The 27682-nt window shown below is 41.0% G+C and overlaps 2 protein-coding genes across 11 annotated transcripts in view; one reads left to right on the top strand and one right to left on the bottom strand.

The window, feature by feature from the left end:
* The window catches only part of GLS (glutaminase), an 81636-nt gene extending 73108 nt beyond the window's left edge, over nt 1–8528 (top strand). The window contains exons 15-18 of the mRNA XM_069490755.1: nt 1874–1935; nt 2832–2908; nt 2996–3059; nt 5801–8528. Coding sequence (XP_069346856.1) covers nt 1874–1935; nt 2832–2908; nt 2996–3059; nt 5801–5957 — 360 coding nt within the window. The 3' untranslated portion in view covers nt 5958–8528. The remainder of the gene's footprint in view (nt 1–1873; nt 1936–2831; nt 2909–2995; nt 3060–5800) is intronic.
* Nucleotides 8529–13396: 4868 nt separating this feature from the next.
* STAT1 (signal transducer and activator of transcription 1) overlaps nt 13397–27682 on the bottom strand; it is a 39399-nt gene continuing 25113 nt past the window's right edge. For 8 of the 10 annotated variants that reach the window (XM_069490274.1, XM_069490104.1, XM_069490014.1 and 5 more), the window contains 10 exons: nt 27447–27530; nt 26303–26401; nt 24699–24834; nt 23011–23060; nt 22197–22291; nt 21257–21402; nt 19331–19516; nt 18317–18392; nt 17332–17434; nt 13397–13664 (listed from right to left, as the gene is read on the bottom strand). In XM_069490274.1, the coding sequence (XP_069346375.1) occupies nt 13650–13664; nt 17332–17434; nt 18317–18392; nt 19331–19516; nt 21257–21402; nt 22197–22291; nt 23011–23060; nt 24699–24834; nt 26303–26401; nt 27447–27530 (990 nt within the window). In that variant the 3' untranslated portion in view covers nt 13397–13649. Of the gene's footprint in view, nt 13665–17331; nt 17435–18316; nt 18417–19330; nt 19517–21256; nt 21403–22196; nt 22292–23010; nt 23061–24698; nt 24835–26302; nt 26402–27446; nt 27531–27682 lie in introns of all 10 variants that reach the window. The other 2 variants (XM_069489480.1, XM_069489741.1) reach the window with 2 other exon arrangements.

Here is a 27682-nt window from a genome sequence, read left to right as displayed (position 1 = left end):
GAAATGAGGATGCTTTTTGCTTTCAGAGATGAGAACAGGTTTTTTTTATCCTTTCAGTAAAGTTGTAGTCAGGATCATCTGTCTGTTTTTATGGGGTCACCATTGCTGTTAAAGGCCTGAAGAAAGTATGGAGGGAATCAATAAGAAGACAAATTGCCAAGCAGTGATGAGAGCCCAGTTGGAAGTAAGGAGAGTAATCTGTAATGGCCAGTGTTCTGTGGCCCAAGAGCACAAAGAGTACTGGGGATTCAGAATTAATCCTAATAAAAAAGTTAAAGGCACCTGGAACAGTGGTTCATAACCCGGAAGAGTACATATCAAAGTCACCTGCAGACTATTAAAAAAAAGCTATGCATGCTTTTAGCTATTTTCCCTAAAATGTATCAAACTGAGGCATAGGAGTAGGACAACTAGAAATGGGAAGGGATGCTTATGTGTGCTTTTAGAACATTCTGGGTGAAGCTTTTTTAGCTCTTTCTTCCACCCTCATTGAGAAAACTGTTCTGGACTGTTGGGGTAGCTGTTGACTACAGGGTACAGGTTGGAAGGGAAGCTAACGGACTGAAGGAGTAAGAGTAAGGCTTTCTGGAATGATATCAACACAAACAGTTAAGTAGCGGTCAGTAGTCAGCTAGTTAGATTCCTGCACTGTCGAACTTTACAAAGCCTTTCATGTGCTCGTGAATCTCTAAGGGGATTTAAAACTTTAAGAACACATCTGACAGGACCCTTATTTTCATGGAGCAGCTATGGACTACTTCCTATGAATCACACTTTGAAAATGCTGAATTAGAGAAGTCTAGCAATGGTCAATTCCAGCTTGTTTTAAAAGTTCATAGGTTATGGGAAAAGGAAACCACAGTGGAAAGGAAGAACGTCCAGGTTAAGCTTTGGAAGCACAGCTTCAGAGCTGCAGCTTTGTCGGTGGAGAGCCATCCCTCCTATTAAACTTCTGTCTTCTGCCATTGAGTCCACAGTATCAGCTGGGTCATCAATATGAATTTGGTAGTTGCAAAGTGTAAGACAAAATTGGGAATTTATGAAGTATTTACAAAGATTCTATGATCAATAGATTAGTCTGTCATAAACAGGGATGCAAAAAGTCGTTGAGAGCAGACCAAAATCAATCACTGTCTTTTAAGATAACTAGCGTGTTTTCCTTTTAAGCTAAGGACAAGAAGGTAGATAAACTGTCAAAAGTAGATAACACTTTGTTGAAGTCTTGGAGCACTCAATAGTGATGATTTACTATTTTGGGAGTTTACCCACCTTTTCAGGAGAGGCAGTGTCATAGGCTCTGAAAATGACTCAATATGTACTGCTGGGCAGCGAACTGAATATCCTACCTTTCCAGCGAAGGATATTCTTAAGCGGAAGATGATAATTAACACTGAATGTTGTCTCTTAAGGTTCACAAAGAAGCCAGTGATTGATGAGGACAGTGATTGCTGGCAGGGATTAGACACTTATATAGCATGATTTAGTTTTTAATAATGACGTGACATAAATTTTTTCACTGTACAATCTGGCCTGTAGTATTGAGACATACTAAATGGGAATGGTTCTAACTATTTTCACTTCCAACTATGCGAGTTCCATAGGTCACAGGCTTCCATTCCTTTGTGCCAGTTTGATATTATTCTATTCCTTCCCTCATATATCTTATCTATATTACTGAATTTTCCCTCACAATCCTCTGTTAAAGAGAAATACCACACACATGCATTCTTTTGGCTGTAGAAGTATACTCGAGATAACTTTTTGCTTGTGATCCAGCTGAAGTGTTCAACGCACATGGAAACCGCTTACTGGTGACAGTTGGACATTGTGTTTATTTCCCCCTGTGGATGCCTAAACTTTCTTTTCTTCGCAGGTAAAGTCAGTCATAAACCTTTTATTTGCTGCATATACTGGAGATGTGTCTGCACTTCGAAGGTACGTTTACAGGGTGGATTAGCATGTGGTTTACTGAAGTTTATGAAGTTGCTTCTAGGCGAGTAGCCATTGCAAGGCTAAGGTCTCACTTCCATTTTCCTTTAATGAAAATGACCCAAACAAAATTTGTATTAAATCCCCACTTCCAGTGCCTTAGGCTTGCTGTCCAGTCTTGTCCTTTTCTACCTCTTATAAAAGCTCAGATCTATTTTCCCAGGTGATAACTGTTAAACGAATCTGGCTAACTGGTATTAGTGGCTTACTGCAATGGGACAAGGCCTCTCATTCCCCATCTTTGGGGTGTGTGTGACAGAGGTGGGGAGGCAAATAGGGGTAACTGGTGGCCTGCAGATCACCATGATTAGAAGGACCATGACCATGTATGGAAAGGCCTGTATGCCTAACATAAGGTCTCTTGTATAGAGTTGCACCTGATTTTTAAAGTTGAAAAATGTCTGTGCGTAATTCCCCCTTGTTGTAAAGTCTGATTAGTTCTGTACTAATAGACTGTGAAATGTTAAAAGAATGGCAGTCTCAGTGAAAACATACAACTTCACTATAGCTATTAGTTTCTTGCCCTTCTGAGATATAAACTTTGGTATAGTTGTGCTATTATTCTTGAGTTTTAACAATAATGTAATGAAGCTTAATTCTGTGAGAGATGGCTAACATTTATCTTAGCCAAAAAAAGCAAAGCTGCGGAAGGAAGACTGGTGAAGTGGCATTCGCCCAAGACACATGTGCACTGGTTGAACAGGGTCCCTAGTCCTATTAATGAGCTTGGTGAAGGATGGAATCTCTGACAGGGCCTTAGACTGAACTGATGGGGTAAATGTTACAAGTATGAATTAAATTTCTTTTATATATAATGAATAGCTATGCTTACGAATTTTCAGATTTGCTTTGTCAGCCATGGACATGGAACAGCGGGACTATGATTCTAGAACAGCTCTCCATGTAGCTGCTGCAGAGGGTAATTCGTGAACCACTCATATATTTTTTTCCAGATTTAATTTCTACTCAATACTAACATCTGCTTTTTTGGGGGGTGGTGGTGTAGGTCATGTTGAAGTCGTTAAATTTTTGCTGGAAGCCTGCAAAGTAAATCCTTTCCCCAAGGACAGGTGAGCACTTACCTTACCTTATAACCTAAGTCAGTATTTTATTAAAAGGACTGTAATAGTCAAGTGATGGTGTATTTAAATCCACTAAGACATTCTTGAACCTGCTATGGTATTTTATAAGGGCACCAAACAAAACCTTGTTTCTGCTAGATAGATCATTCTGTCTCCCATATCCTATTTCTTATCTAAGAATGACATGTTATTTAGAAATTTTTGGGTTAGTTTGACTATCAGTCAGTACACTGTGTGAATAAAACAATTCTTTGTATTTGGGAAGAGAAAACAGGAATTTTGTCCTCACAGGACTTTTAACTACACAAGGTAGATAAGATGACCATTTATAGAAGTGTATAAAAAATTGTAAGAAAATTATTGTTAAAGAACTCTAAAGTGAATGTATTGGAGTTGAAATTCATTTGGGTGGAATCAGTTTGAGAGAGCTTTGTGGAAGTTGAATTTTAATCGGTGCTTTGGGAAGAGATGAGATTTGAAGGCCCAGAATGAAGAGAAGGGCACTCTATCTAGAGTGGAAGTCTGCTCGGAACATTGCTCCTCTCCTCCCTCCGGGGTCTCCATGGCAAACTGCTGTCCATGCTGCAGCACACGCTGTCCACAGAGTGGTCATGGCAGGGATGAGAACGCAGCTCACATATATGTACAGTTAACTCTAGACTCAGAGCCTTGGACATTACGTGCTGGAGTAGAGTGTTTGAGTCAGTGAGCAACAAGAATAAAGGTTTAGAAGAATGGAAGGAAAAAATACTTTTTGGAGATGTTTAATATATATGATAATGAGTTTGGATTTGATAGTTTAGGACTGGGAGCTGTATTAAAGTTTGGAACAAGGTGATTACTCCTCAAGCTGTTAGATCTTCCTGTTTATTAAGCTTTATTTTTTAAATTGGGGCTTCAGTTTTGTTGGTTCAGCTTGCAAGAAATGCAGAAAAGTTGTGTCTGAAAATCATTAGCAATTTTCTAAGTGTGGTAACACTTTGGCTATCTAATTTTATTCCTATAGTTGTTAAAAAGCATCATGATTAAAGTGGCCTTTGTTGGTAGAATTAAAAAACTTCATGTTAGGGCGACACTTCTCCCTTTAACCCCCAGATATAATGCTTATCCCAGCTTCCAGAGCAAGAAACAGAAGAGTGTTTTCCTCCTGTGTTTATAATCCCAACTAAAACACTAACACATGCTGAAAATATTAAAGTATTGATTTTTTTTTCCTTGCCCTAAATTGGCCGCTAGGAATGTGGAAGTAGAAGTACTTATCTGATGGGCAAAAGTTAGCTACGTAACTAACTTGGTAACTCGATATTCAACAATTCCAGAATGGAACCTACCGACCCAAGGCAACTGTTTTTCGCTATTTCATACAATCACTGTCACCTTAAATTACAGTATAGGTTTGAGCAAAATTAGTGTATTCTTTAAAGCTGATATTTTTCATTATTTCATTGGAAGAGTGGTTATTAAAAAAAAAAGGTAACTTGAAGTTGACTTCAGTTTTTCTGAAAAAACAATTACATGCTACAGAGAATGATTAAAAAGTCCCTGTTCAATGGCATTGACACCCTAAACTAATGAAGGCCTGTATGGAAGAACAAAGACACTTCATTCAGCTCTTTTTTGAGAAACACAAGATATATGTAAAGTGTCACTTACCTGATTTTAAAAATTAAAAACAGGCTACAAACTTTATTCAAAGACATTAAAAATGAGACCACTTAAAAAACCTTCCATTTCCATATTGTGACCCTATTAGGTGGGTAAAAGGTTCAGGACAGAGGTGGAAAGGGAGGAAAGAAATGGGAAGAAGTAAAACCAGAAAGAAGGTGGTGAGAGTGGCATATGAACAGAGGGAGTAAGAGAGGCCAGCGGCTGTGGAGAAGTTCCCGCCACAAGTAAAGAGAGAGGGTAGGAAGACAGGCCTCACAGTGAGTGTGTGGGATATCAGGGAACTAATCACCATACCCTGTCCTTCACGGGGGCTGTGAGTTCTACTGTGCTTCCGCCTCCTCCAAAAGGCTTAGCTGAGTAACCACTGCTGGCAAGTCTTCCTTTCTTCTTCTCCTCAAATCTTCATCTATATCACTTTAAACAGCACAGCCCCAGAAGCACACTTAGTATGGAAAGGGGAGTTATGTAGTTGTGTAGTGTTCTAATTGAGGCCACGGCTTCCCATACTTACCAGAGATGATGAAAATGTCACCTCCTCTGTGGCCGATCTTGCTTCTCCAATTGTGTGTTTGAGCACCGATGAGGTCATGTTTACTTCTAGAGTTCTGTGATTTATTGATTTTGAATTGACAGGAACACAAATTTTCTGTCCAAGGCTAGCGTGATGGATGTTATATACCTGAATTTTTTTTGAACATTTTATTTAAAAAGAGATACTTTGGGCTTTTCATGAAGCTAAAATTCAGGAACTGTAGAAAGTCTGTTCCTGTCAGCACAAGGACTTTCCTAATAAAGGTCTGTCCATAAGCACTTGGATGTGTAAACAAGATCCTTTCATAGATCCTTTTCTCTTCTTCCTTATACTCCAATTTGTCTCTGAGACCACGTTTTGAATTATAAGTCCCTTTCTGCATTTCTGTAATTGATTCTTACTTGTAAAATTGCTAAAATGGCTAAATGTGACTGGCCATTTAACCTGCATTTAAAATCTAGGAATGCTAGGTGATCATCTTTGTACAGAAATTACCTAATGACCCTGTCTTGCTGTGCTACTTGTTTAGGTGGAATAACACTCCCATGGATGAAGCACTGCACTTTGGACACCACGATGTAGTTAAAATCCTCCAAGAATACCAAGTCCAGTACACACCTCAAGGAGATTCTGACAATGGAAAGGAAAATCAAACCGTCCACAAGAATCTCGATGGATTGTTATAATGGTCTTAAATCCCAAGATTTAAATCACTTACCTATTTAATTGTGGAAAATGATTATGAAGAACGTGTGTATTTCTATCTGGTAGTGATGTATATTTTACAACATTTGTCATTTCAGTGTTACTGGAGTTTTCTTCATTGTGCGCACAGGACAAATCTGATCTCTTTGGGAAAAAATAGAAATAAAACAATCTCCCTCCATAATGTGAGCAATATTTACCTCGTGCATTGTATAATTTGATGTAAAAGAAATAGTTACGAATGCTAGCTTAACTTTGTGGTCTTCATGATTTACTTGTGTGTTTTGTGAATTTTCAATTTATGGTGATGATCTGCTGATATGCATTTATAAATGAAACTCTGTTGTACAGTCTGTCCAAATAGGTCAAAGCTGCCTTTAGAAGCAAATATTGTGAGTTTCATGACTTCAAATATAGATTTAGTATGAGTGTTTGAACAACTATATGCACTTATGGTTGTGTGTTTAAAATGTCTCCCTCACGCTAGCTTCACGATGTGACTCTTAAAAAATTATAATAATTAACAACTGTTAGTAGGATAGACCAATTCTGATTAGACTTTATCAGGGAATCTGTTTAAGATATGTTTGGTGACCAAAACATATGTGTGAATGTAGTTACAATACTTCTGAAAGAAATTTCCTTTTTCTATATCCCCTTAGTCCAGCCTCTCTTCTCAGACATTTAGCTATCTGCCTCTTTCCTTTTGCTGGGAAAGTGAGTGCTGGCATACTATGCAGTTTTCATGTTTTCCACAGTAAGTCGGAAAATGCCTCCTGTTTCTGGCATCAGAGTATAACTTTGCCATTTGTCTATAGAAGATGAACCAGAGACAAAATTACTAAGCTAAGTATAAATTAGTCAAACTTATCAGTCTAAAAAATTAAGCGATGTGCTACTGTAGTTCTTTGAGAACATCTTTTTAGCTTCTAAAGAGAAATTCAGAAATGCTCTAAGCTACCAAAGTTATTCTGATAGTATGAGAACTGCTACAAATAACATTTGTTTTTAAGCCTGTTATTAAAAGTCTGCATCAAGATATTTGTCCTCCGGGAGGGGACCAATGGATCACTCCAGATTTCTTCTGATTCTCTATTGTATAATTCTTGGTGGGCTCTTTTAATAATAAGAAAAAGTCATTTCATTTTAAATTGCAACCCATTATTTCTTTGTCATAGGGAGGTAATTCAGAATTAATTTGCAAAGTAGGCAAAAGGGGCTTCAAAACTTAAAGAACAGGATTTTGTAGGAATTGCACATATATTTTATCCTATCATACCTCAAAGAGAGAAAGGGGTATGTTAGTGTGGATTTCTGATACTAAGCACACACACACACACACACGCACACACAAATGCACTTCTCTGAAGCAGTGTTTAGTAAAATAAGCAAAACTCTCAACTACATGAATGCTAATTGTTACTACATAATAGAAATTTCCTTTTTTTTTTTTTTCCTATCAGCACAAACTGCTGCTTTCAAGCTTTATGATGCCTGATGGCACCTTACTCACTCCAGCAGCCTCCAGGTGCTTTGATTTTTGCTCGCAGTCTAAGGCAGTGGCTTAGGCCTTGCCCTCCCGTTACCCACACGGCACCTCTGGTGGAGCCAAGGCCAGTGTTCCTTACTGCGCTGCATCCGCACAAAGCTGTTCTGCGGAGGACAGTGGGGGGCAGCCTGCCCTGCTGCTGCGTCCTTCCCCGCACGTCTGTGGAGCCGTGCAGACAGGTAGCATTTGCAAGATGCTACACAGGAGCAGCATTGTCCCCAAAGATATTACAGGGTAGATACATTTTAATTGAAATCAATTGAGATAACTTTGTTTAAACAGCAACTTGTTTGTGTGATTAAAATGAAACGTTAAGATGGTTGAACTGTGTGATTTTGAGGCTTTTCTCTAATAAAAAGAGGTTCTAACTATTCTTTGGGAACAAAGTTTTCACCTCTTCTCAGATCAAAACTGTTCTGTGAAACCTTTGTCATTTAGTTAAATGTGCCCTTATTTATTGCTGATGTTATTTATGACTATGCGCTGGTTCTTGCTCGGCTGTTTGCTGTTGGCTGGTGATCATGAGTACATTTGGATTAAATGCTTGTTACTCTGCTGTTAACTGCTGCCATCAGCAACTCCAAAGATCTTTTTGTTTTGGCTTTAGGATCATATGTGCTTTGTCTGTATCAGGAGAGCTCTATATGGTCATGTTAATTTAAAGCTTTGTATACACTGTTGTTGTTGCTGGTCTGGTTCTGCTGGTCTCACCTTTGGTAATATGCTGAACCCCACTGCTGCCCCACACTGCCCTTGAGCTACAGAGCTGGATTAGCTACTGACCATCGGACGCTTTGTCTGGCAGGGATGACCTGATGGTGGATTTAGATTCTTCCTGGGGATTACACAGCTATGAATGTATTTGTTTCCAAAATTTCCCAAAGTGAATCTAATCTTAAAACTAGGAGTTGTAAGTATTCTGAAATTGGGAAACATTTATTTTAAATGAAATCAGGTAGTGTTGCTTTTTACAGCATAATAAATACATGTATCAAAAAAAAAAAACCTGTGTGAAAGATCAATTTTCTTAAAACAACTAAGGTTTTATCTATGTCACTGGGTTGGGAACTCCGTTGAGCACAGGGACTATGTCTAGTTGGTTCAAATCCATTTCTAATGCCTACCATGATCCAGGTGCTCTACCAGATGTCAGGTGGGGTTAGCACAATGATTGAGATGACAGTCCTGTAAGAGTTCATCCTTGAGGGTGAGGGGGTGGGCAGGCATGTCTCTAGTGCCCTAGAAACTAACCCTAATCTTTACAGTGAGGAATTGCTCAGTAAATATTTGTTGAATTGAACCATTGAACATATCCTTGAATAAGAGAGGTTATTTTCACAAAGGCTTGAAATCTACTTGGAGAGGTGAACCCAATACTGCCACACTAGGATCTGAGTTGGACAAAGGACAAATTTGCTGAGCTGGCAAACCTCAGCTCCCAGCTAATTCATGATATTAAATACGTGGGAATAGCATTCACTTCCAACTCCAGAAACCCCTGGTCCTCAGAGCACTCTGTCCTTTCAGGTTTAGGATTAGTGTACGGTTTTCTAACCATAGAGAAGGTATACAAACACCATAGCTGTTACATTTTCATCTATCAGAGTTATTTGTTACAAAGTAAGTTGCTTTGGTATAGGAATCAGTGTTATGCCATTTGCATTACTGATATTTTAGAACTGGAAGGCACATTAGAAATTCTCTAATCTAACTCACTCTTGTGTAGATGAAGCTGAGACCCAAGAGTGCGCTATGCAGCCCCATGCCCTTTCCCTACATCCTACAACACTGGCTGTGCCCATATAGACAGAATATGCACATTAGCTTATTCATATTTAATATTAACCCATTCATTTTAGCTAAGGCCTCTCTGCTGAGTTTTCAGGAGAGGTGTAAGTGCTACAATGTTAAGTCCTGCAACAGGCAGTCAACTTCAGCTATGCATATATACATCCACAGAGAGGCAGGACATCGTGCAGGGACAACAAATGTATGAATGCTCCCAAACAGTGGAGAGTTATATTTGTTTTTGATGCAAGATCATTTTAGTTTTGTGGGACATTTTAGGGGTTGTGGTAATCTTCCTAATTTTACTTGTTAATCCTTATAGTAAAATGAGTAAATTCATAAATCATATACCAGATAGTTCAGGAAAGCAGCCCATGAATGTGTTAGGTGGCACTTATAAAAAGGCCTTTTAGGAAAGGGGAATTTTATAGTTATGTATAGAAAGGATGTAATTTACTAGATTAGTGAAGGTATATGTGTTTTGGGATGGTAAGGATTAGAAAATTAAGTTAGTTATTTTAAAAAGGCAGGGGGTGATATAAAGTAAAACAATTGGATGGGAGGCATTAAAAGCAAGATTGGGGGTTGTATTTCTATTCTGGAACCTGAACCTGATTCCAGGTCTGTGTGTGACCCACTGTACCCCTGGCTGCCTCTCCAAATAGTCAATACAAAGCCTGCTCTGAAGGGAGTCAGGCAGTCCTAACAGCCAAGGAATATCATGACTGTTTCATTCATGGACAAGACATGGGGAAAGGCTGCAAACATACCAACAGTAAGGTATTAAAGTATTATAATAGCTTTACGAACTATAACAATTCAGAGTTATATGAATATAACATATAAGTTATATATGAATATAACAATTCAGAGTCTGATAACAGGTTTGACAGCTTTTTACCTTTTAGGAAGCTTTATGTTCCTTGTATACCCAATATAACTTTAATAAATAAGTTTAAAACTGCTTAAGTATGGTTCTTTTTTTTAAACAATAAATCAAGTAAGGTGTTTAATTTCTCAGTGAGTATAGCAAACATATAACCTGAAGTTAGTTCAACAAACTTGGAAGCTGAATATTATTGACTCATTATCATTTAAAAGCTACATAAACTCATCTTAGAAGGCTCTAAAAACAATATTATCTTTACCCTACTTAAAACTAGCCTAAATGTTATTTCTTTGAAATTATGTATTTTTTATGTAGTATTTACATTATTTGTAGCTCTTGACTATGTTTGCCTCACAAAATCTTTCTAAGTTCTGATAAGTAAGGTGATTGCACTAGAATGTATCTCAGAATATCTTAAGTTCCATAAAAGCAGGGATTTTTGTTTTTGTTTACCAGTGTTTCCTAAACATCGAGAATAATGCCTGGCTCATGGCAGGTGCTCAGTATATAACTGACGGATTAACAAATGAATGAATCTTAACTAACAGAAGTCACTGAAGTAAATACTCTTCACTTTGGGAATAGCACCCCAGTTCAAAAAGTACAAGAGTTTTCAAAACACTTTCTAGCTTTTTCCTGTCCTTTCCCTAGGATAGTCAGATGTGACAGAGGACTGCTTTGTTCAAGACTTGCCTTCATATTCCACTTTAGCTTTCAGGCAATAATAGATTTCACTCATTCAATGCCATCTCAGAAAACACTCTTTCCTTAAACATGGTATTTGTCCCAAGTGATACACTTAAGCTCTGCACTTAAAAACTACCTTTCAAACGTGAACACACTCTACAAACACCATACTAGAAATATTCAAACACACACAAACATCCCTTAAACTAGGATCTACTAGGTGACTTCTTAGAATGCTTAATTATATAAGAATGCAGGGGCAGGAGGTGGGAGGCAGGGGAAAAAAAAAGAATGCAAATTTAGGCTCACTAGCCAGGGCACATATACTTTCCTCCCTGGAGAAACATCTCCACACTGTAGATATGGAGATAAGAATGATCGTATTGGTTATGATGACAGATTTCAAGCCTATAAAACTATTCTCTGATAATAGTTAAATCAAATTTGCCAGATTGTTTAACTTGGTGATTATGTCTCTTCTTATACTATTCTTTTCCAGCACATTGTTTGACTTTGAGAAGGGTATGGCTTTCTAGCTTTTGATACCTTTGGAGAAAAATGGCACCCTTTCTGTGGGTGCAATAACTTCTCTTCTGATTATGGGGGTGTGGATTTTAGATGACTGCTTTGGAGACAACACAGAGTCCCATTTCACATGTATTTTAAAATTAAAAACTGCTAATTTGGGGGGTATATTAAATTCATTTTAAAATAAGTGCTGAATTATTTATGTATTTGGAGGCAGCCGTGGTCACCAAGAACCAAAGTACTTTTTTTGGTTTGCTTTTTATGGCACCTATTACAGCTCTTTCCAATAATATTTCTTCTCTGGTCTCTTCTATTGACCTATCTTAGTCTGCTAGAGCAATTCTGATTACAAGTAGGGTAAGTGAGGGCAACACTTAGGAAAACAGTGTCATTAATCTTAATTTAAAATAAGGACTGATGTACATTACATCAATTCATACTGCCAGAAACTTTAAAAAATCTTTACATGAAATACTATTAATACGAGACTAACATTAGAATTTTAATACTTCTTAAAAGTAAACAAAGTCTCTTGGCTAGTGTCATAAAATGAAACCATGCCAAATCATTCTCAAAGGGCAAAAACATAACAGAGTTAATCTCCGCAATTAGAAACAATACATTTTTTAAATGTTGTCTTCTTTGTTTCTTGGTCATTTAAATTTAAAAAGTCAACCAAAACCCAGTCAGGTTCATGCCACCGTATGTAAAAACTGAGAGAGGAGGTCTGAATTTGTGTGCAGTACCAAGGACAGTACTGTGTGCATGTTATATTTCATGCAATACATATACTTTAGCTTTAATTTTACAATGGGCTTCAAGAAAACTTTATCTCCACCAAAGAAAAATATTTGCATAATAATATTAATACTAACATAGTTGTGGTAGCAATAGTGGAAAAATAAGATGCAGCCACATAGACAATCCGTGAAAGTTATTTGGAAGAACCTTGTCAAACCCATTTTTTAACCCACTTTTTTGCTGTCAATGCTAATGAAAGAATACAGTCAAAAACATAATACACTCCAAGAAATATCCCTTCAAAAAAGTGTCTGAACAAAGCACAGTAGAGATAGTGGAACCATTTGCAAATGTATTGTCAGAAAAACACATTTATCAGTGAAAAATATGCAGTTCTCAATGCAGTTACATAGGACATGAGTTTTGAAATAATCTGATTCTCAAATTATCTCTGGTTAATGATTTGAGCTGTCAAGTTACTACATTTTCTACTCCTTCTTTCCCAATTTTATGGCTAATAGACTAAATACCAGCTAATAACAATAATGACAAACTAGCCCATTTAAGACACATGAATTAAATTTCTGAGTTTATCAACATCGATGATTAATTTCGACTTTAAAAAAAATAAGATGACTTGCCTTGAGCAAGCTATTGTGAATAGCCTGGCTCCCTTGATAGAGCCAAAATAATTTTATGTACTAGTGACCAAGATGAAAGCAGGAAATCTTCAGCTTTGGATACTGAAGTTTAAACAGAAAACACCACTAGTGAATTTGGAAAACGTACTTCCTTCTATTGATGTTAGCCAGAAACATTAAGCCATAACAAACAGAAAAGTTAATTCTCTCTCGAGAGAGAATTTGTCTTTAGTTTTAAATGGCCAATGTGGAAGACGTGATAAAATACACAACTTTTCTCCCTTACCAGACGCAGGATGGCTACCTTTGATAAAGGGTTGATATAATTTATATAATCTTGGCTTTGAACTATTTCACAGGTAAACCAATGCAAAACTTCCGGCCACATTTAAAGCAGACAGAAGACATAAGAGTTCTCCCGAATAGAAATTTCCCATTCCTACATTAAGAAGTTCCCTAAATAACCGTTGATCTATCCAAAAACCTATAACAGCTGGGCATTGACTTTATGCATGGCATTTGCTAGATGCTGCTAAACTTCTCACCTCTCCTAAAACACTCTCATTCTAGTCCTGATGCTTTGGGTGTATCTGAATGTTTTTCTTTTGCAAAACCCACTCTGTGGAGAATGCCTTTCAGTTTTACCTTCAGTAAGATGCATGATGCCCTTCAGAGTAACAGATGTTTCTGAGTTAGAGAAAAATTCACGTGCTATCAACAGGTTGCAGCAAATTTGTTGGCCTTTCTTTCATTTCCCTAGAAACATAGGATGTGAAGGAACAGAGTAGCAGGAGGCAATCACAGATGGGAAGGAAAACTGTCACCAGAGAAGATGAGAAAAATTCATGCTCTATACTGCATTCATCTGTAAAAAGAAAAAATATGGTTAAGTTTATTACTCTGATCTTGTGGAATGCAGACTCATATATTAAACATTACTTGCCCATTCTAGAATGAAGTAGTAGGAAGACACTCCCAGCAGTAAATAACTACTATGGAATTAGAGGGCCTTCAGCACGTACTATCCATTATCCGGCACTAATCAAGACCTTTTATATCACCTAAGCTGATGGATTACTGCTCTGCAGCCCGCTGGCTTAATTCTGTGAATCCATCCAGACTGCATAAAGCTTTCTGCTGTTATGCAAGTCTGGGGACAGAGCAACGTGGCAAATGTGGTCACGCAAAACAAGGGTGAGGCAATGCTGAGCTGTATGCCAGAGGGAGAGATGGTGGAGAGGGAAGTGATAAATTTCCCTTAAAGGTCCCTCAGTAGGTAAAATAAATGAATGTGTTTCAGGTATAGGCTAAAGAAGTAGGATTACTAAGAAACCCTCCACCTCCCCGAGCAGGGCCTTCTGTCCAGCTGCCTTGACCAGGGCAGCTGTAGTCAGTAAATTGCTCATCCAAAGAATACTAGGCCCTGCCTCTGACTTCCCATCTGACCTCCACACTGGCCTTTCCCCTTAGAGCAGACATTCTCAATCAGGGTGATTCTGGCCCCCCGCAAAGTCCGAAGACATACCTGATTGCCACGACCGGGTGTGGGGTGTATGTGCTACTGGCACACATCTGGGAGAGGCCAGGGATGCTGCGAAATATCCTACCGTGCACAGAGCGGCCCCCACAACAAAGAAGTCTGCAGCCCCAAACACCAGGAGTGCCAAGATTGAGACATGTGGCACCAGACTGGAAAGCCCAGTAAGAACGTTTTTATAACCGCAAGTGCTCACTAGTGTATGGTACGTAGCAGGCTCTCAGGAAAAGTATTTTGGATTGAAAAGCACAGTGCAGGTTTTGCCCCTACGTTTCAATCCAGCTGACGGTGCGAATGTGTAGTTAAGACGGTGGACTTTGGGGTGAAGAGAGGAAGGGAGGGGGAGAGAGAGAGAGGAAGCAAGCCTGGATTCAAATCCTGTCACTGCGTGATGATGGCATGCGACTTAACCTCTCTAAATCTCAAGGTCTTCAACTATTACAAACAAGCTAATAATAGTACCTAGCAGATAGGCTTGTTGAAAAAATTAAATTAGATGGCATATGTAAAATGTCCAGTATAGTGGACGGAAAATAGTGGACAATTAATAAATATTCCTATTATTATGAGCTTTGGCCAAAGGCTTCTGTACAGACCCAAAGGGAAACGCAGACTAGACAACACCCAGGCCACGCTGCAGAAAGCGCCAGTGCTCTGGCTCTCCGGACAACCCCTCAGGAGCCTGGTCCTCTTGCTCCTGAGGCTGCATCAGGCATTGGCCCCCCTGTGCCACCCTCGCCCAGAGCAGAAAGCTCCGAGACAGCGTATTCTATTTTAGAGCATACGCCCTAATTCCAAGAGTGGATGTCATGGCCAAGGTCGAGGACAGAGCAAACCATGCTGCAGTCAACCCAATTTAGAGACTAACTTTTATTTTGTCTAACCAGTGCCATGCCTGTATTATAGCCTCTTTCAGCTCTTTTAAGTCTTCTATGAGTTTACCTGGAGACTTTGGTGGGGGTTGGGGCGGGGGGGGGGGAAGGGCTCTGTGTATATGAAATGTATTTCTTTTATTCTACAAATGAAATGAATGAAATCATCTGAAATGGAATGGAATGGCTACAGGGGGCATCCAAAGACTGCAAAACCATATTCTGACACTTATTTAGAGTGTTTTAATTGCTCTCACAGTATCGTTCTGAAGGCACACAGAAAGCAGTCCTACTGCTTGCAGATGGAGGGAACTAATCCATCTATTTTCTCAAGGTCACAGGAAATAATGGTGATGACAAAGATGAACTCTGACTGCCAGATCCCAAACACACACAGGCCTCTCATCCAAAGGCTACGCTGCCTTTGTCTTAATAAGCAGAATAAAACATACTCAATCCTGTGCAAATAGCTTCTTTAGGGTGCATGTTTTGAATGAGGCAAGGATTAGCTTTTTGTGCGAGGCATCCTGGGATACCGAACAAGAGCATGCATGCCCGAGACTCACTCGGTGGATTCGAGCATTCCTTTACCATTTACTAACTGCCAGACCTTAGTCAAGTGACATAAAGGGGGAGGGCACAGGACTGTTTCCACAGCCGTCAGAATGGGAACAATAATAATACCTAACTCAGAAGGTGGTTGTGAGGTCTGAACAAGTTACTACCTGTGAAGTGCATGGTACACAGTAAGTGCTTAATAAAGATTACCCATTCATGGTGGTGATGATGATGATGATGATGTAACTTGCTCAGGAACAACACAGGAGGTATGAAAGAAGATCACCCCATTTTTGGTTCCATCAATATAACTTACATTTTCTGAGTAGGACTTTACATTTATTCCGTTTTTGTGTCCGGCCCACAGAGCGCTCCACAGCGGTGCTGGGCACTGCGTTCTAGCAGGGCGCTCCCTCACACACAGGAAAGGCGCATCTGAAAACTGCCAACAGGAACAGAACTGCCCTGCTGCCACACTAGCCAAGCACGTTTCTAACTGACTTTTTCTGTTCTCAACAATCAGGAGGGGATAAGAAAGTGCAGTCTCTAAAGATCTCAGCCCGTGCTTCTCAAGGTGAGGAGAAAGGACAAAGAAGGCACATGGGGGAAACCTGAATCTAAGCAGAATTACCGAAGCCACACAGATGTGCTCCCTGAGTGTTTGAAGAGTGGCGCCCTCTCCTCTCCCAGCTGTCCCCTCCCTGCCTTCCTCTCTCATTATTTTGCCAGGCGCCAGGTACACAGTGATGAAGAATGGCCAGTAATGACTCAGAGAGGATATTTTTTAAAGCATTAAACAAATTTTTAAAAATGAACTGGAACGGTACCATGTGGAAAAGAGCTTAAAATTAAACAGCATCAGCAGAAATCCAGCCAACCAAGCAAAACCTTTAAGAGGAAGGAGTTCAGGCTGAAAGATAAACAATACTATTTGATATCCTGAAAAACATTCTCCCAAAGGAAGATTCTCTCTTTTATGGGCAATCATATTCCTATTTCTATCATGAAACTCATTAACCGTTTCACTCCTTGAACCTCTGACTCTTGGCAAGCCCTTCCTAGCCCCGGGAGCTAGCAGGACAAATTAGCTCTCACATGTAAGGCAGGTGGAGTTATTTCACTGCTGCTAGCTATGTTTAATTCTCTATAATTACTGTAACTACCAAGCATTAGTCCCCTCCCTTCCTAAAAATAACACTCCCTCACCTAGACACAGTGATGAAACAGGCCAAAGGAAAACATTTCCTTATCAGAGAAATCTCAGTTCCTTAACATATGAAATTTCTACAAGGACAACTTCAAAGGGCAGAAGGGGAAACTTTTAAATATTTGAAATGTCACTTATTTTTTTCGAAGGTGCTGAATGCCAGGAATAAAAATCCCACTGATGATGTCGGTTGCTTAAATACAGCAGGCTCCACCTTGCCGTGGCTCATCTAAACAATGCCCGCTTTCCTTGCTCCGCCAGAGGCGTCCTTCCTGCAGACAGGCCCAGGATGTGCCCTCTCTGCCCCCGAGGGCTCCCGCTCACCGGGAGCCGAGGACACCCCTGCCACGGTACTCACCATACTGTCGAACTCCACGGCGCCCACTATCCGAGACACCTCATCAAACTCCTCGGGAGACATTGGGAGCAGGTTGTCTGTGGTCTGGAGTCTAGAAGGGTGACTAGAACGGGGAGAAAGGAAAGGAAGATGTTAATATCTAAATTATGAAAGCAGTGGTACAAACTTACACATTTTCTCTTTTGTCTGTGATCGAACTATACTTTGTATTCTGATTTTGCATAAGAGCATCCACTGACAAAATACATTTGAAAAAGTACAAATCATGGAGGTCTATGTCCCCAGCCCGGCCCCTCGAGAAACACATGGGACTCCAGAGATGGGAGTGAGCAACGGCCAGCCTGGCTCCTGTGCCGCTGCTGCCTGGTGCGGCCTAGCGTGAGCGTGTGCAGTGGCATCCTCAGAAGACGAGGCCTCGAGGCTTACCCTGCACAGAAGAGACCAGAGAAATGCCTGGGGAGTCCTTCATCCCTACCTGGAGGTTTGAATGCAGATAAAGCTGCTCCACAGAGTGTTTTTACATGAAGGCTACATCCATTCACCCCAAGACTGCTGCAGGCCAAATAACTGACAATGACTTTTCCAAAATTTTTTCTACCTTTTACAAAATGAAACAACAAAATAAAAGCAAATGGAGACATTGTATCTCAATCATTACTCTGGCCTTTTCTAGATTGAAAAGAACTACTTTCCCACTCTGATCAAGCTTTGTTCATTTTATTCATACTTTTTCAAAGTTTTGGGAGAACTTATATACCTTAAATACATCTTTGTTTTTTGGCTTTTTTTTTTTTTTTTTAAGGCAATAAAATGCTGATGGGCAGTAACATGGGGATCTCTAATTGAGATCTTTCCAACAAGTCCAACTGTGACCGCGACAACAATTGCAATGGAAAAGCAAAATGCAAGCATCTTCAACAGGCCCCAGCCAGGAGCGAGGCTGGCTTGAGGTTTGTAAACATGTCACTCTTCTGTGTTCACTTACACTTCAGACACAGAAATCAACTCAGTCTTGATGTATCCAGTTCCTTTAGGGCCATCAAGTTCCATGGGTTCTGGTGCTAGAAGCAAACACATCATGTACACTTTCCATTAGCGGAAATTACACAACAATAGAACAAGTAAGTTTTGGGGGGAATCAAAATTCTGCTGTTTTTTTCGACAACTTAGCATCCTGACCCTGCCTGGGTTACCTGAAATTCTGGTGGGATCCAGAAGCTACTAGTAGGGGAGGAGATTTCAGCAAAAGTCTAGCTGGGAGCTTTGTCTTTCCAAGGCTTGAAATCCTACAAGAAGCTGGAACCCAAAATATGTGAAGTCCTATCTGCTTTGGTGGTTCTAGCCTGGTTGATGAATACACACAGCTGTCAAGGTAAGCTTGGCCATCTCCATTCAAAAGGAATTGTCCTAATATTGAGACTTCTGATTCCAAAACACAATTAGCTTTGTTGGCATGTTCCAAGCCTACCAGGTCGAATTTGAACTTTCTCGATTCCTTGACGACTGAGAGGCAGGAGACTCAAGTTGTAAGTCGAGGCTTCCTCTTAATAGCAACAGGATCTAGTAAGTAACTGGGTCACTCTGAATGAATTGCATTTCTCCTAGGCCTCAGTTTCCTCAGTTTTAACACAAGCAGGATGCCATACTTTTCATGTGGCAAAAGTCATACTATAACAATTACACAAGACCAGAAATGGACTTTCCCAGCATCCCTAAGATGGGAAATTATCTACTTTTTTACTAGCTGTGGAAGGCCAAATAATGCATTATGTTTCAATTGCACTGAGTTTATAGCATCTTTTGAAAGCCTGCTTTTATCAATTCAAAAGAAAGTGGTGGGTTAATGACACAGCGTGGGTGGAGTTAGTGCCGGCATCTTCCACTTCCAGGGTTTGTGGTAATGAACCTGTCTGAAGGGGAAGCCACCCGTCCACCACCAGGAGGGACCGCACTGTGCTACTACTCGTCAGGGCGATGACTGCCTGCTCTCTCCACCTACCTTCCTTTGGCCTGGAGTAATACTTCCCAAAGGCGTGGTCTTTGTCAATATTCGGATACAGATACTTCAGGGGATTCTCTGGAATGTTCTCAGCCGCCATGACTTTGTAATTGCGAATGATATCAGGGAAAGTAACAGCAGAAAGTTCTTTCTTCGTGTAGGGTTCAACCGCATGGATGTGAGGTTCTAAAAAGAAGGGGAAAAACTTAATGAATGCTACAGAATATCCCCAAACAACAGAGAACGGAGACACAAAACACTGCAGAGTTTACCTGCAGTGCACCTGGTGAGAACTAACCACACTCTAGGAGTCACAACACACACAGTAGACTCCTTTCTTTATTTCTAAACCAACTATAATCCTGTTTTAAGAGGAAAAGCAAAGGCAGTCACTACTCTCAGTAACACCGTATTTGTCATTATTTGTTTAGACTTCTAAATCTGGCCAAAAGAAGTTTGTCAAAAGCCTTTAAAAGCCCACCTCTTCAACAAGACACTGCCCGCAGGCAGATAAGTAACTAATTACTAATTGGGTCATCTTAGCTAAAGCCACAGATTAAGTTACTAAAAATAAACTGATTTTCTTTTCATGTTGAAAACTATAATTTATTTAAATAAGTAATGATGATAATGGAAAACAACTTTTGAAACAAAAAAAAGACCCTATTTGCTACTTTTCCCTCTAATCCTTAAATAAACCACAGTTTTATTCACTCCTGTTCTTGTTCTCAGACCTAGTTCAGGTCCTTCTTCCTGATTAATCTGGAATCTCACTTTTGGGTGTGCACATCCACGGGCTGCAGTCCAGGTGCCCTAGGGCCCTGCTCTAGAACTGCAGACTTGCCGGGATCCTAAATCTCTGTGGCTGGCGCTGCCCCGCTTAAACTTTCCAGTTGCCAATGCTGGTCTTCACCTCTGCTTGGCTGGCTGGCTCCGTCTCCCGGCTGGTTCAGGAACTACCAGGGATCAGAGAAAAGGGCAGGCTCTAACATCTACTGCCTACACCAGGCTCTGCTCTAGGCCCTCCGGCTTTGTCCTCAGAAGAAGAAATACACAGAACAAGAAAAGTATCCCATCTTTTTGCATCTACCCACGGAAAGCATAAAAGTCACTAGAACAAATCAGTTTTTCCTCCAGCCCTTCAAACAAAACAAACTCTACGCAATGGTGAAAAGTAATCAGTCTCTCTTTATCATTTTTTCCTCTGTGCTATTCAGCTTCGTCCCCAGAATCCTGCTCCTTATCACCAAAGATTTTGGAGACTTTTAGCCATGGACTCATTTGGTTACACAGAGACCCAATATATGATGAAGATAAATGTATAGCTGCTCTCTACGAAGGCAGGGTGGGGGCGCAGCGCTCCCCAGCAGCCCCTGCACCTGATCCCCCCCGCCAGCAGCATGTGTGGAGTGTGTGCAGTGGGTGGAGTGTGTAGAGTGTGTGCAGTGTGTGGAGCGTGTGGAATGTGTGGAGCATGTGCAGCGTGTGGAGTATGTGGAGCGTGTGGAGCGTGTGCAGCGTGTGGAGTGTGTACAGCGTGTGGAGTGTTCCCACAGAGCCTGTCCTCACCTGCACGCCTTACTCTGGGATTGCCCTAAGTGAGTCTAGAAGTTTATGCCTGTGGGGAACGTGATGCCTTCCAAGACTGACTGCAGGTTGTATCGACTCACATCCTTCGTCTACAGATAACAAACCCGACATAAAAGGAAAGAATTTGGCCCTGTCTTTTCAAAACTATCATTTCCACACTATGTTCCAGGCAGGGAATCACAAACATTCAAGGGGGGTTGTTAACTCCTACTCGGGGGGCTCAGCTGGGGTGAGTATAGGATTTGCAATGTCATGTCCAAGGCTCATCACAGGCGTGAGCTGACTGCTGGCAAGGAAGCAGGACTCCACACACGTGTGCTCGCGCCCCTCACTCACCGCCGCCGTTCTGGGAGCGCTCCACCCACGTGAAGGTGATGGCGCCTTCCCGGCAGCTCTCGCTGAAGCGCAGCAGGAACGTCCCCGACTGCTGGTCCATCAGCAGAGCGCGCTCCCGCTCCTTGCTGATGAAGCCCATGATGCACCTGGACATGGAAGAGATCGATGCAGAGACTGTATTCAGTCCTGATCTCAATTCTCACGCTAGCCTACAAATCAAGGGAACGACTGGAACGTGACAAAAGAATCTGATAAAAATGTACAGACTCATTTAAAGTCTATTTAATTGGTACTTCAGGAAGCATTTCATTTATTCTCAACCTTTATTCTTTCATTTATTTTTAACCATGCTATGGTTAAAAAAAAATCCAGCATGAACATGGTGTCAGTAAGATGCTACAGAAGCTGAGTAACTACATGCTAGATTAATGAGCCTTTTATTGTCATGGGATTATTTTAAGGGCCATGAAAATGTCTGAATTTACACATCTTTTATATGGGAGAGGAAGATTCAGACAATATATTTTCATATTCTGGCACTTCTGATCAACTTAAAGCTTTTGTTGAAATATTGGCTGACCCTGGGAATGAGTCAGATAGCAACAATTTACTGAGTTAAAAGGGTTTTTTATTCCTTCCTACGGGGAACATGGTGAGTGCTCAAGAAATTTTTGTTCAATGAATGAATGCATGATGGCACTCAGAGGGTTTTTTAAAATTTAGCTTTGCAAATACATATGCATATACTAAGAAAGTTTAAGTTTAATCTTATGAGGTTCTACTTTAGCCTTGAGGAGACAGCCTGTACAAGTGCACACCTCTGTGAGAGTCACACGTCTTGTCAAACAACACGGCCCAGCTCAGGCCTTGTCTCAGCCTTGCAGTAAGGGGGTGTGTACTAAAAATATGTTTCAAAAATACATCCATCAGTGGCCCTTACCCATCATTCCAGAGAGAGAGCAGGTGTTTTTTAATGAGTTCTAGGATGTTTTCAATCCACAGCCAGAAGGAAAAATTTTTATCATTTATATTTTCCTGAAAGTATACAAATGCAACATTAGGAACAAAGAAACCCAAAGTGGTGACTTACATGCCCCTTCTCGTCATCAGATTTTAATTTGTAAAGACTCCCCAGCTGCCAAAGGTAGAACTGCCCCTGACAGAGCAGCCCCATCCCGACCCCAGGCGGGGAACATCGCTGTCCCTCCCCTCTTATCAGCACGCAGAGGGAGCTCTCCCTTTCCCTAGGCAGGGCTCCGCTTCCCTCTCCAAACAGTAGCAAACCAGCCGGGGGATGACCTCCAGGGTGAATCATGGAAACAAAAGCTGCCCTCACGCTGGCAAGCAGATCGGCACTGCCTGGTGACCCCAGCAGGGTCTAAATGTTCCCTCCAACTGGTCCTCCTGCTTGAGCAGCCTCCACGAAATCATCTGGCTACTCGGGCGGTGCACGCCCGCCCGGAGCACACATTTCACACGGACGTGGCTAGAAGGCTGCCAGGCGAGGGGCCAGTGTGAGTGAACAGAAGACTCATTTCGGATATGAAAGAATGTTATCACTCAGGCAGGCGCTTCCTGGCTTAGAGACCAACCTCCTGCGCTGAAGAAAAGCAAACAACTTGCCCTAGGGGCTCCTTGGTCAGAGACCAACATGCCAAAACAAGCAAAGTTAAGTAACTGCCACAGCAAGAAATGTGAGGCCTCAGCAGAGAGTAACAAGGACTCGGAGAGCATAAAACCCGGACAGTACCCACCTTACAAAACCTCGTCCATGGAATGAGACCATCGAGGCCGGCGTTAGGACCTAAGCAAACAAAAATAAGATTTTTCAGCAAATAGAAATTGATTCTGAAGCTTTGGCTGGACTGACAGCTCTTGTATTTGCTCTTGAGGAAAAGAGCTAACACCCAAAAAAGGAAGATTTGAATGTCGTTGGTTGATATTTTCAGATACCTTAATGCTAAATTAATTGAGCAATTATTATTAAATACATGGGCTGTAAAAGGACCTAACTGAAATAGTCTAAAACATGTGTATGTTGGTTTAATTTTAATGGCAGGAAGGAATGGATGGCAGATGCCTGGGCACCACGTGACAGTTTGTGGGGAAAGCAGAAACGTCACAGAGCCTCGCCGGCTGCCTCCTGCCTTCTCTGAAGAGAGGACCATCCTCTTAAATCCCCCTCACATCCCACTCCTTTCCACGACCACCGGCCAACTGTACCTAGGCTTCCAGAGAAGCCCCGCCGGGTCCCTCCCTGCCTAATGTCACTTCCCACTGCCCCAGTGGAGCCCCCTCTCCCAAGGAACCTACACAAGTTTTTTCAAAGTTCATCCTAAGGTGGAGATCACCTCTAGGTGATCAATTTAATGGGTACTTGACTTTACAAGTCAAGTTTATTTTAGGCATTAATTATGCATTTCCCTCAATCCTCCTTCCAATAAGACATGGGCTCAGGGGGGCTGACAGACCAAAAGCCAAGTGAGAGAAATGCGAGGAAGCAGCCTGGGGTTATTAGCTGCCCAAATGAGAGCAGCCCAGGCTCCGAGACGTGGTGAGCCCATCATCTCTCCTCAAAGGGGACCACACATAAGCCACTACCGGCAGGGAAGATCTTTCTTAACTCTTGTCAAATAAGAAAATGGAGTAAGGTGATTTTATACTTTTTATGTAATACACAAGGCCACCACTGTGCCAGTGGCACAGCCAAGAGAGGCACTGCTGAGAGCCGCAGGGTTAAGAAGGGCCTATTGGTGATTGCAGCAGACGCAGTTCTGCTGGACAGACGGCAAAGCTGGATAAAAGTTGTCCATGGATTTTTAAAGAAATAATTCAGATTCTCCCATTCACGGAGACTAATGGGTCTTTGATATGTTTAGTGTAGAAGATTAATAAATCCACTGACATCAGCCACTGAAGGCGGCTACCTACCATGGTGTGGCCTCTGCCCTATCAGGCCAAACTGCAGGTCACAAGAGTCGTGATCTCGTGGGGACAGTGTCTCCTGCTACCCGGGCCCACCTGACGCAAGCGTCTTGGGTTAATGCTGTGCGCTGAGCAGGCCCTGGGACCTTATTCTTACCACATCAGGGACTTTCTTGCTTCTCCCCAAGGTTAAGACAACTTCATCTTTCTTGTCAAGGAACTTATTTCAGCCACACATAATATATTTTAAATAATTCAAAAAACTCTTCTTAGGAACCCTTCTCAGAAATGTGAGATAATGAGGAAAAGATGCATTTAAATCTTTTATCAGGTTTTATTTCCTTCCAAGGGGATGTATGATTCTCACCTAGCTATCATAAGCTGCAGCTTGAAAAGCCAAGAGATTTTAACATTCTTCTACTTTCAACAAAATAGAGAGCAAAGGGAGAAAAGAGCCAGTAGAGACAGTTTTATAAATTTCAATTTTTATAGACATAAAAAGTTAATATGCTCATACCAAGAAGCTTCTCTCCCAACATGCTCAGCTGGTCCACATTGAGACCTCTCTTGGTGACAGAAGAAAACTGCCAACTCAGCACCTCTGAAAGCTGAGACCATCGTGCACACGGTGGGTTCAGGAAGAAGGACAGATTCTACAGAGAAAACACCCAAAAGCTCAGGGTTACTGAAAAGGCACCAGTCACAAGCCGGACACTGAAACCTGAGTCCATCCCGAAGTTCAGTTCCAGCTTATATGACACACAGATGTTTTCACAGTAGAGGAAAAAAAATATAGTCAGTTCTCATTATTTGCAGATACACTTCTGTGAATTCATTCACTCACTAAAATTTATCTGTAACTCCAAAATCAATACTCACGAGCACCTTCACAGTCATGTGAAGATACAACCATGCACAGAGCAGTAAAGAATTTGAGTCTCTTAACACTTACGTTCCTAACTTAGGTCAAACAAAACGACACTCTGGCTTGTTTCAGCTCTCATACTAGAAACAAGCATCTTTTTTGAGGCCGGGCGCGGTGGCTCACGCCTGTAATCCTAGCACTCTGGGAGGCCGAGGTAGGCGGATTGTTTGAGCTCAGGAGTTCGAGACCAGACTGAGCAAGAGCGAGACCCTATCTCTACTAAAAATAGAAAGAAATTATCTGGCCAACTAAAAATATATATAGAAAAAAAATTAGCCGGGCATGGTGGCACATGCCTGTAGTCCCAGCTACTCGGGAGGCTGAGGCAGGAGGATCACTTAAGCCCAGGAGTTTGAGGTTGCTGTGAGCCAGGCTGACGCCATGGTACTCGCTCTAGCCCGGGTAACAAAGCGAGATTCTATCTCAAAAAAAAAAGTATCCTTTTTGAAGTCTATTTAGTACCACATTTTTTGCATTTTTGTGATTGTTGCTGATTTCATTGCTACAACGGTGCCCAAGTGTCCTGCAGTGCTGTCTACTCCTGAGCACAGGAAGGCTGTGACGCGCCTTATGGAGAAAATGTGCGTGTGAGATTAACTTTATTCAGGCAGGAGTTACGCTACTGGCTGTAAATTCAATGTTAATGAATCAACAAATATATTAGGTAAGGTATGTTTAAACAGAAACATACATAAACAAGGCAACGTATTGATGTGCTGACAAAAATACTGAGACCAGAGGCTTGCAGGAACCTAACCATGGATCTCCCTAGGAGCAATGATTTGATTCAGTATTTGCTAATTAAGTATTCCCAGTGACTTTAAAGAGCATAACTACTTTGAGTAATGAGACTTGACTGTAATTAATCAACAGTCTCTAAGAATGGAGCATGTCTGTTTAGTAGCTGTATACATTTAAAAAAAAGGAATGATAATAAAGGACCTCTTCCACAAAAAAGGTTATATAAAATCATCAATTGTCTGAGCCTATTCACACGGAAGGAAAATCACAATCCTCAGTTCGAACACATACACAGGCTTCACTTTCCCAGAATTACTCAAGATCCTTGGTGATACCAACAGGAGTTGCATCACTTCTCCCTCAACATCTGGCCAGTAGGGGCTATTTCACAGATGCAGCAGCGAGATCGGGGGTCTCTGGTTAACCTGGGATGAAAGCAAATGTGGGTTCCATACCCTGGGTTCCGCCACCAGCATGTTGTACCACAGGATGGAGGCCCAGCCACTCGGGAGCTGGCTGACGTTGGAGATCACCACGACGGGCAGAGAGGTCGTCTAAAAGATGACACAGACCTTGAAATCATCTCAATAACAGAAATGTCACCTTCGGACAACTGTTTAGCCTCAAAAATAAGCAGTGGATTATTTGTACATTTGCATACAGATTATACTTGAAAATTAAAGATGACAGAGACCTTGAAATCATCTCAATAACAGAAATGTCACCTTCGGACAACTGTTTAGCCTCAAAAATAAGCAGTGGATTATTTGTACATTTGCATACAGATTATACTTGAAAATTATAAATGTTCTGTTCTTTTGTCCGTAGTTTATCTTTGTTATGTATTTTAGTTAAGAAATAAGTCCCTAAAAATGATAGCTACAATAATTTATTAAGAGATATACAATTTAAAAAGATGTAAATCATGACATTGAAAACAAAATGTGGAAGAAGGGCAGAGTAAAGAAAATAAGTTCCAATGCTTAATATAAAAAAATTAACATTGGCTATCTCAACTGGAACATTATTAAGCTTATAGAATTTGAAGGTTAATTCAATTCTCTATCCTTCTGGACCATAAATTAAGGTTAAGATAATATTAGCTGGCCGGGCGTGGTGGCTCACGCCTGTAATCCTAGCACTCTGGGAGGCCGAGGTGGGTGGATTGCTCGAGGTCAGAGGTTCGAGACCAGCCTGAGCAAGAGCGAGACCCCGTCTCTACTAAAAATAGAAAGAAATTATCTGGCCAACTAAAATACATATAAACAAAAAAAAAATTAGCCGGGCATGGTGGTGCATGCCTGTAGTCCCAGCTACTCAGGAGGCTGAGGCAGTAGGATCGTTTAAGCCCAGGAGTTTGAGGTTGCTGTGAGCTAGGCTGATGCCACGGCACTCACTCTAGCCCGGGCAACAAAGCAAGACTCTGTCTCAAAAAAAAAAAAAAAAAAAAACCAAAAGATAATATTAGCTGAAAAAGGTTATCTTTTCTAAGCAATTTGGTAAATATCCCTAAAACAAAAATTGAGAAATAAAAATACATGTAGCCATTAAAAGTAAAAATAAATAAAGTTTTCCATCTTGGGACCACAGAAATCTTACCTCGAGATCAATTACCAAACCAGGCTGGCACAACTGGGTTTCAAAACTAAGGGAGTGAAGCTCTTCAGTAACAATGAGAGGACCCTTGGAAGAGAAAAGGAAAAAAGAAAAGAACAAAGCAATTTATTCACTGATCTTGCAACTTTCAAAAGCCCAATTAACAATGCAATAGGCCGCAGAGATCCTGGACCCAAGCTGCTGCCACTCAAATACTCAATAATCTATTCCACATTTCA

This window comes from Eulemur rufifrons, chromosome 1 (assembly GCF_041146395.1).
Source record: "Eulemur rufifrons isolate Redbay chromosome 1, OSU_ERuf_1, whole genome shotgun sequence".
NCBI lineage: Eukaryota > Metazoa > Chordata > Mammalia > Primates > Lemuridae > Eulemur > Eulemur rufifrons.
Note: the sequence above shows the minus strand (reverse complement) of the source record. Positions and strands in the feature narration are given on the sequence as shown.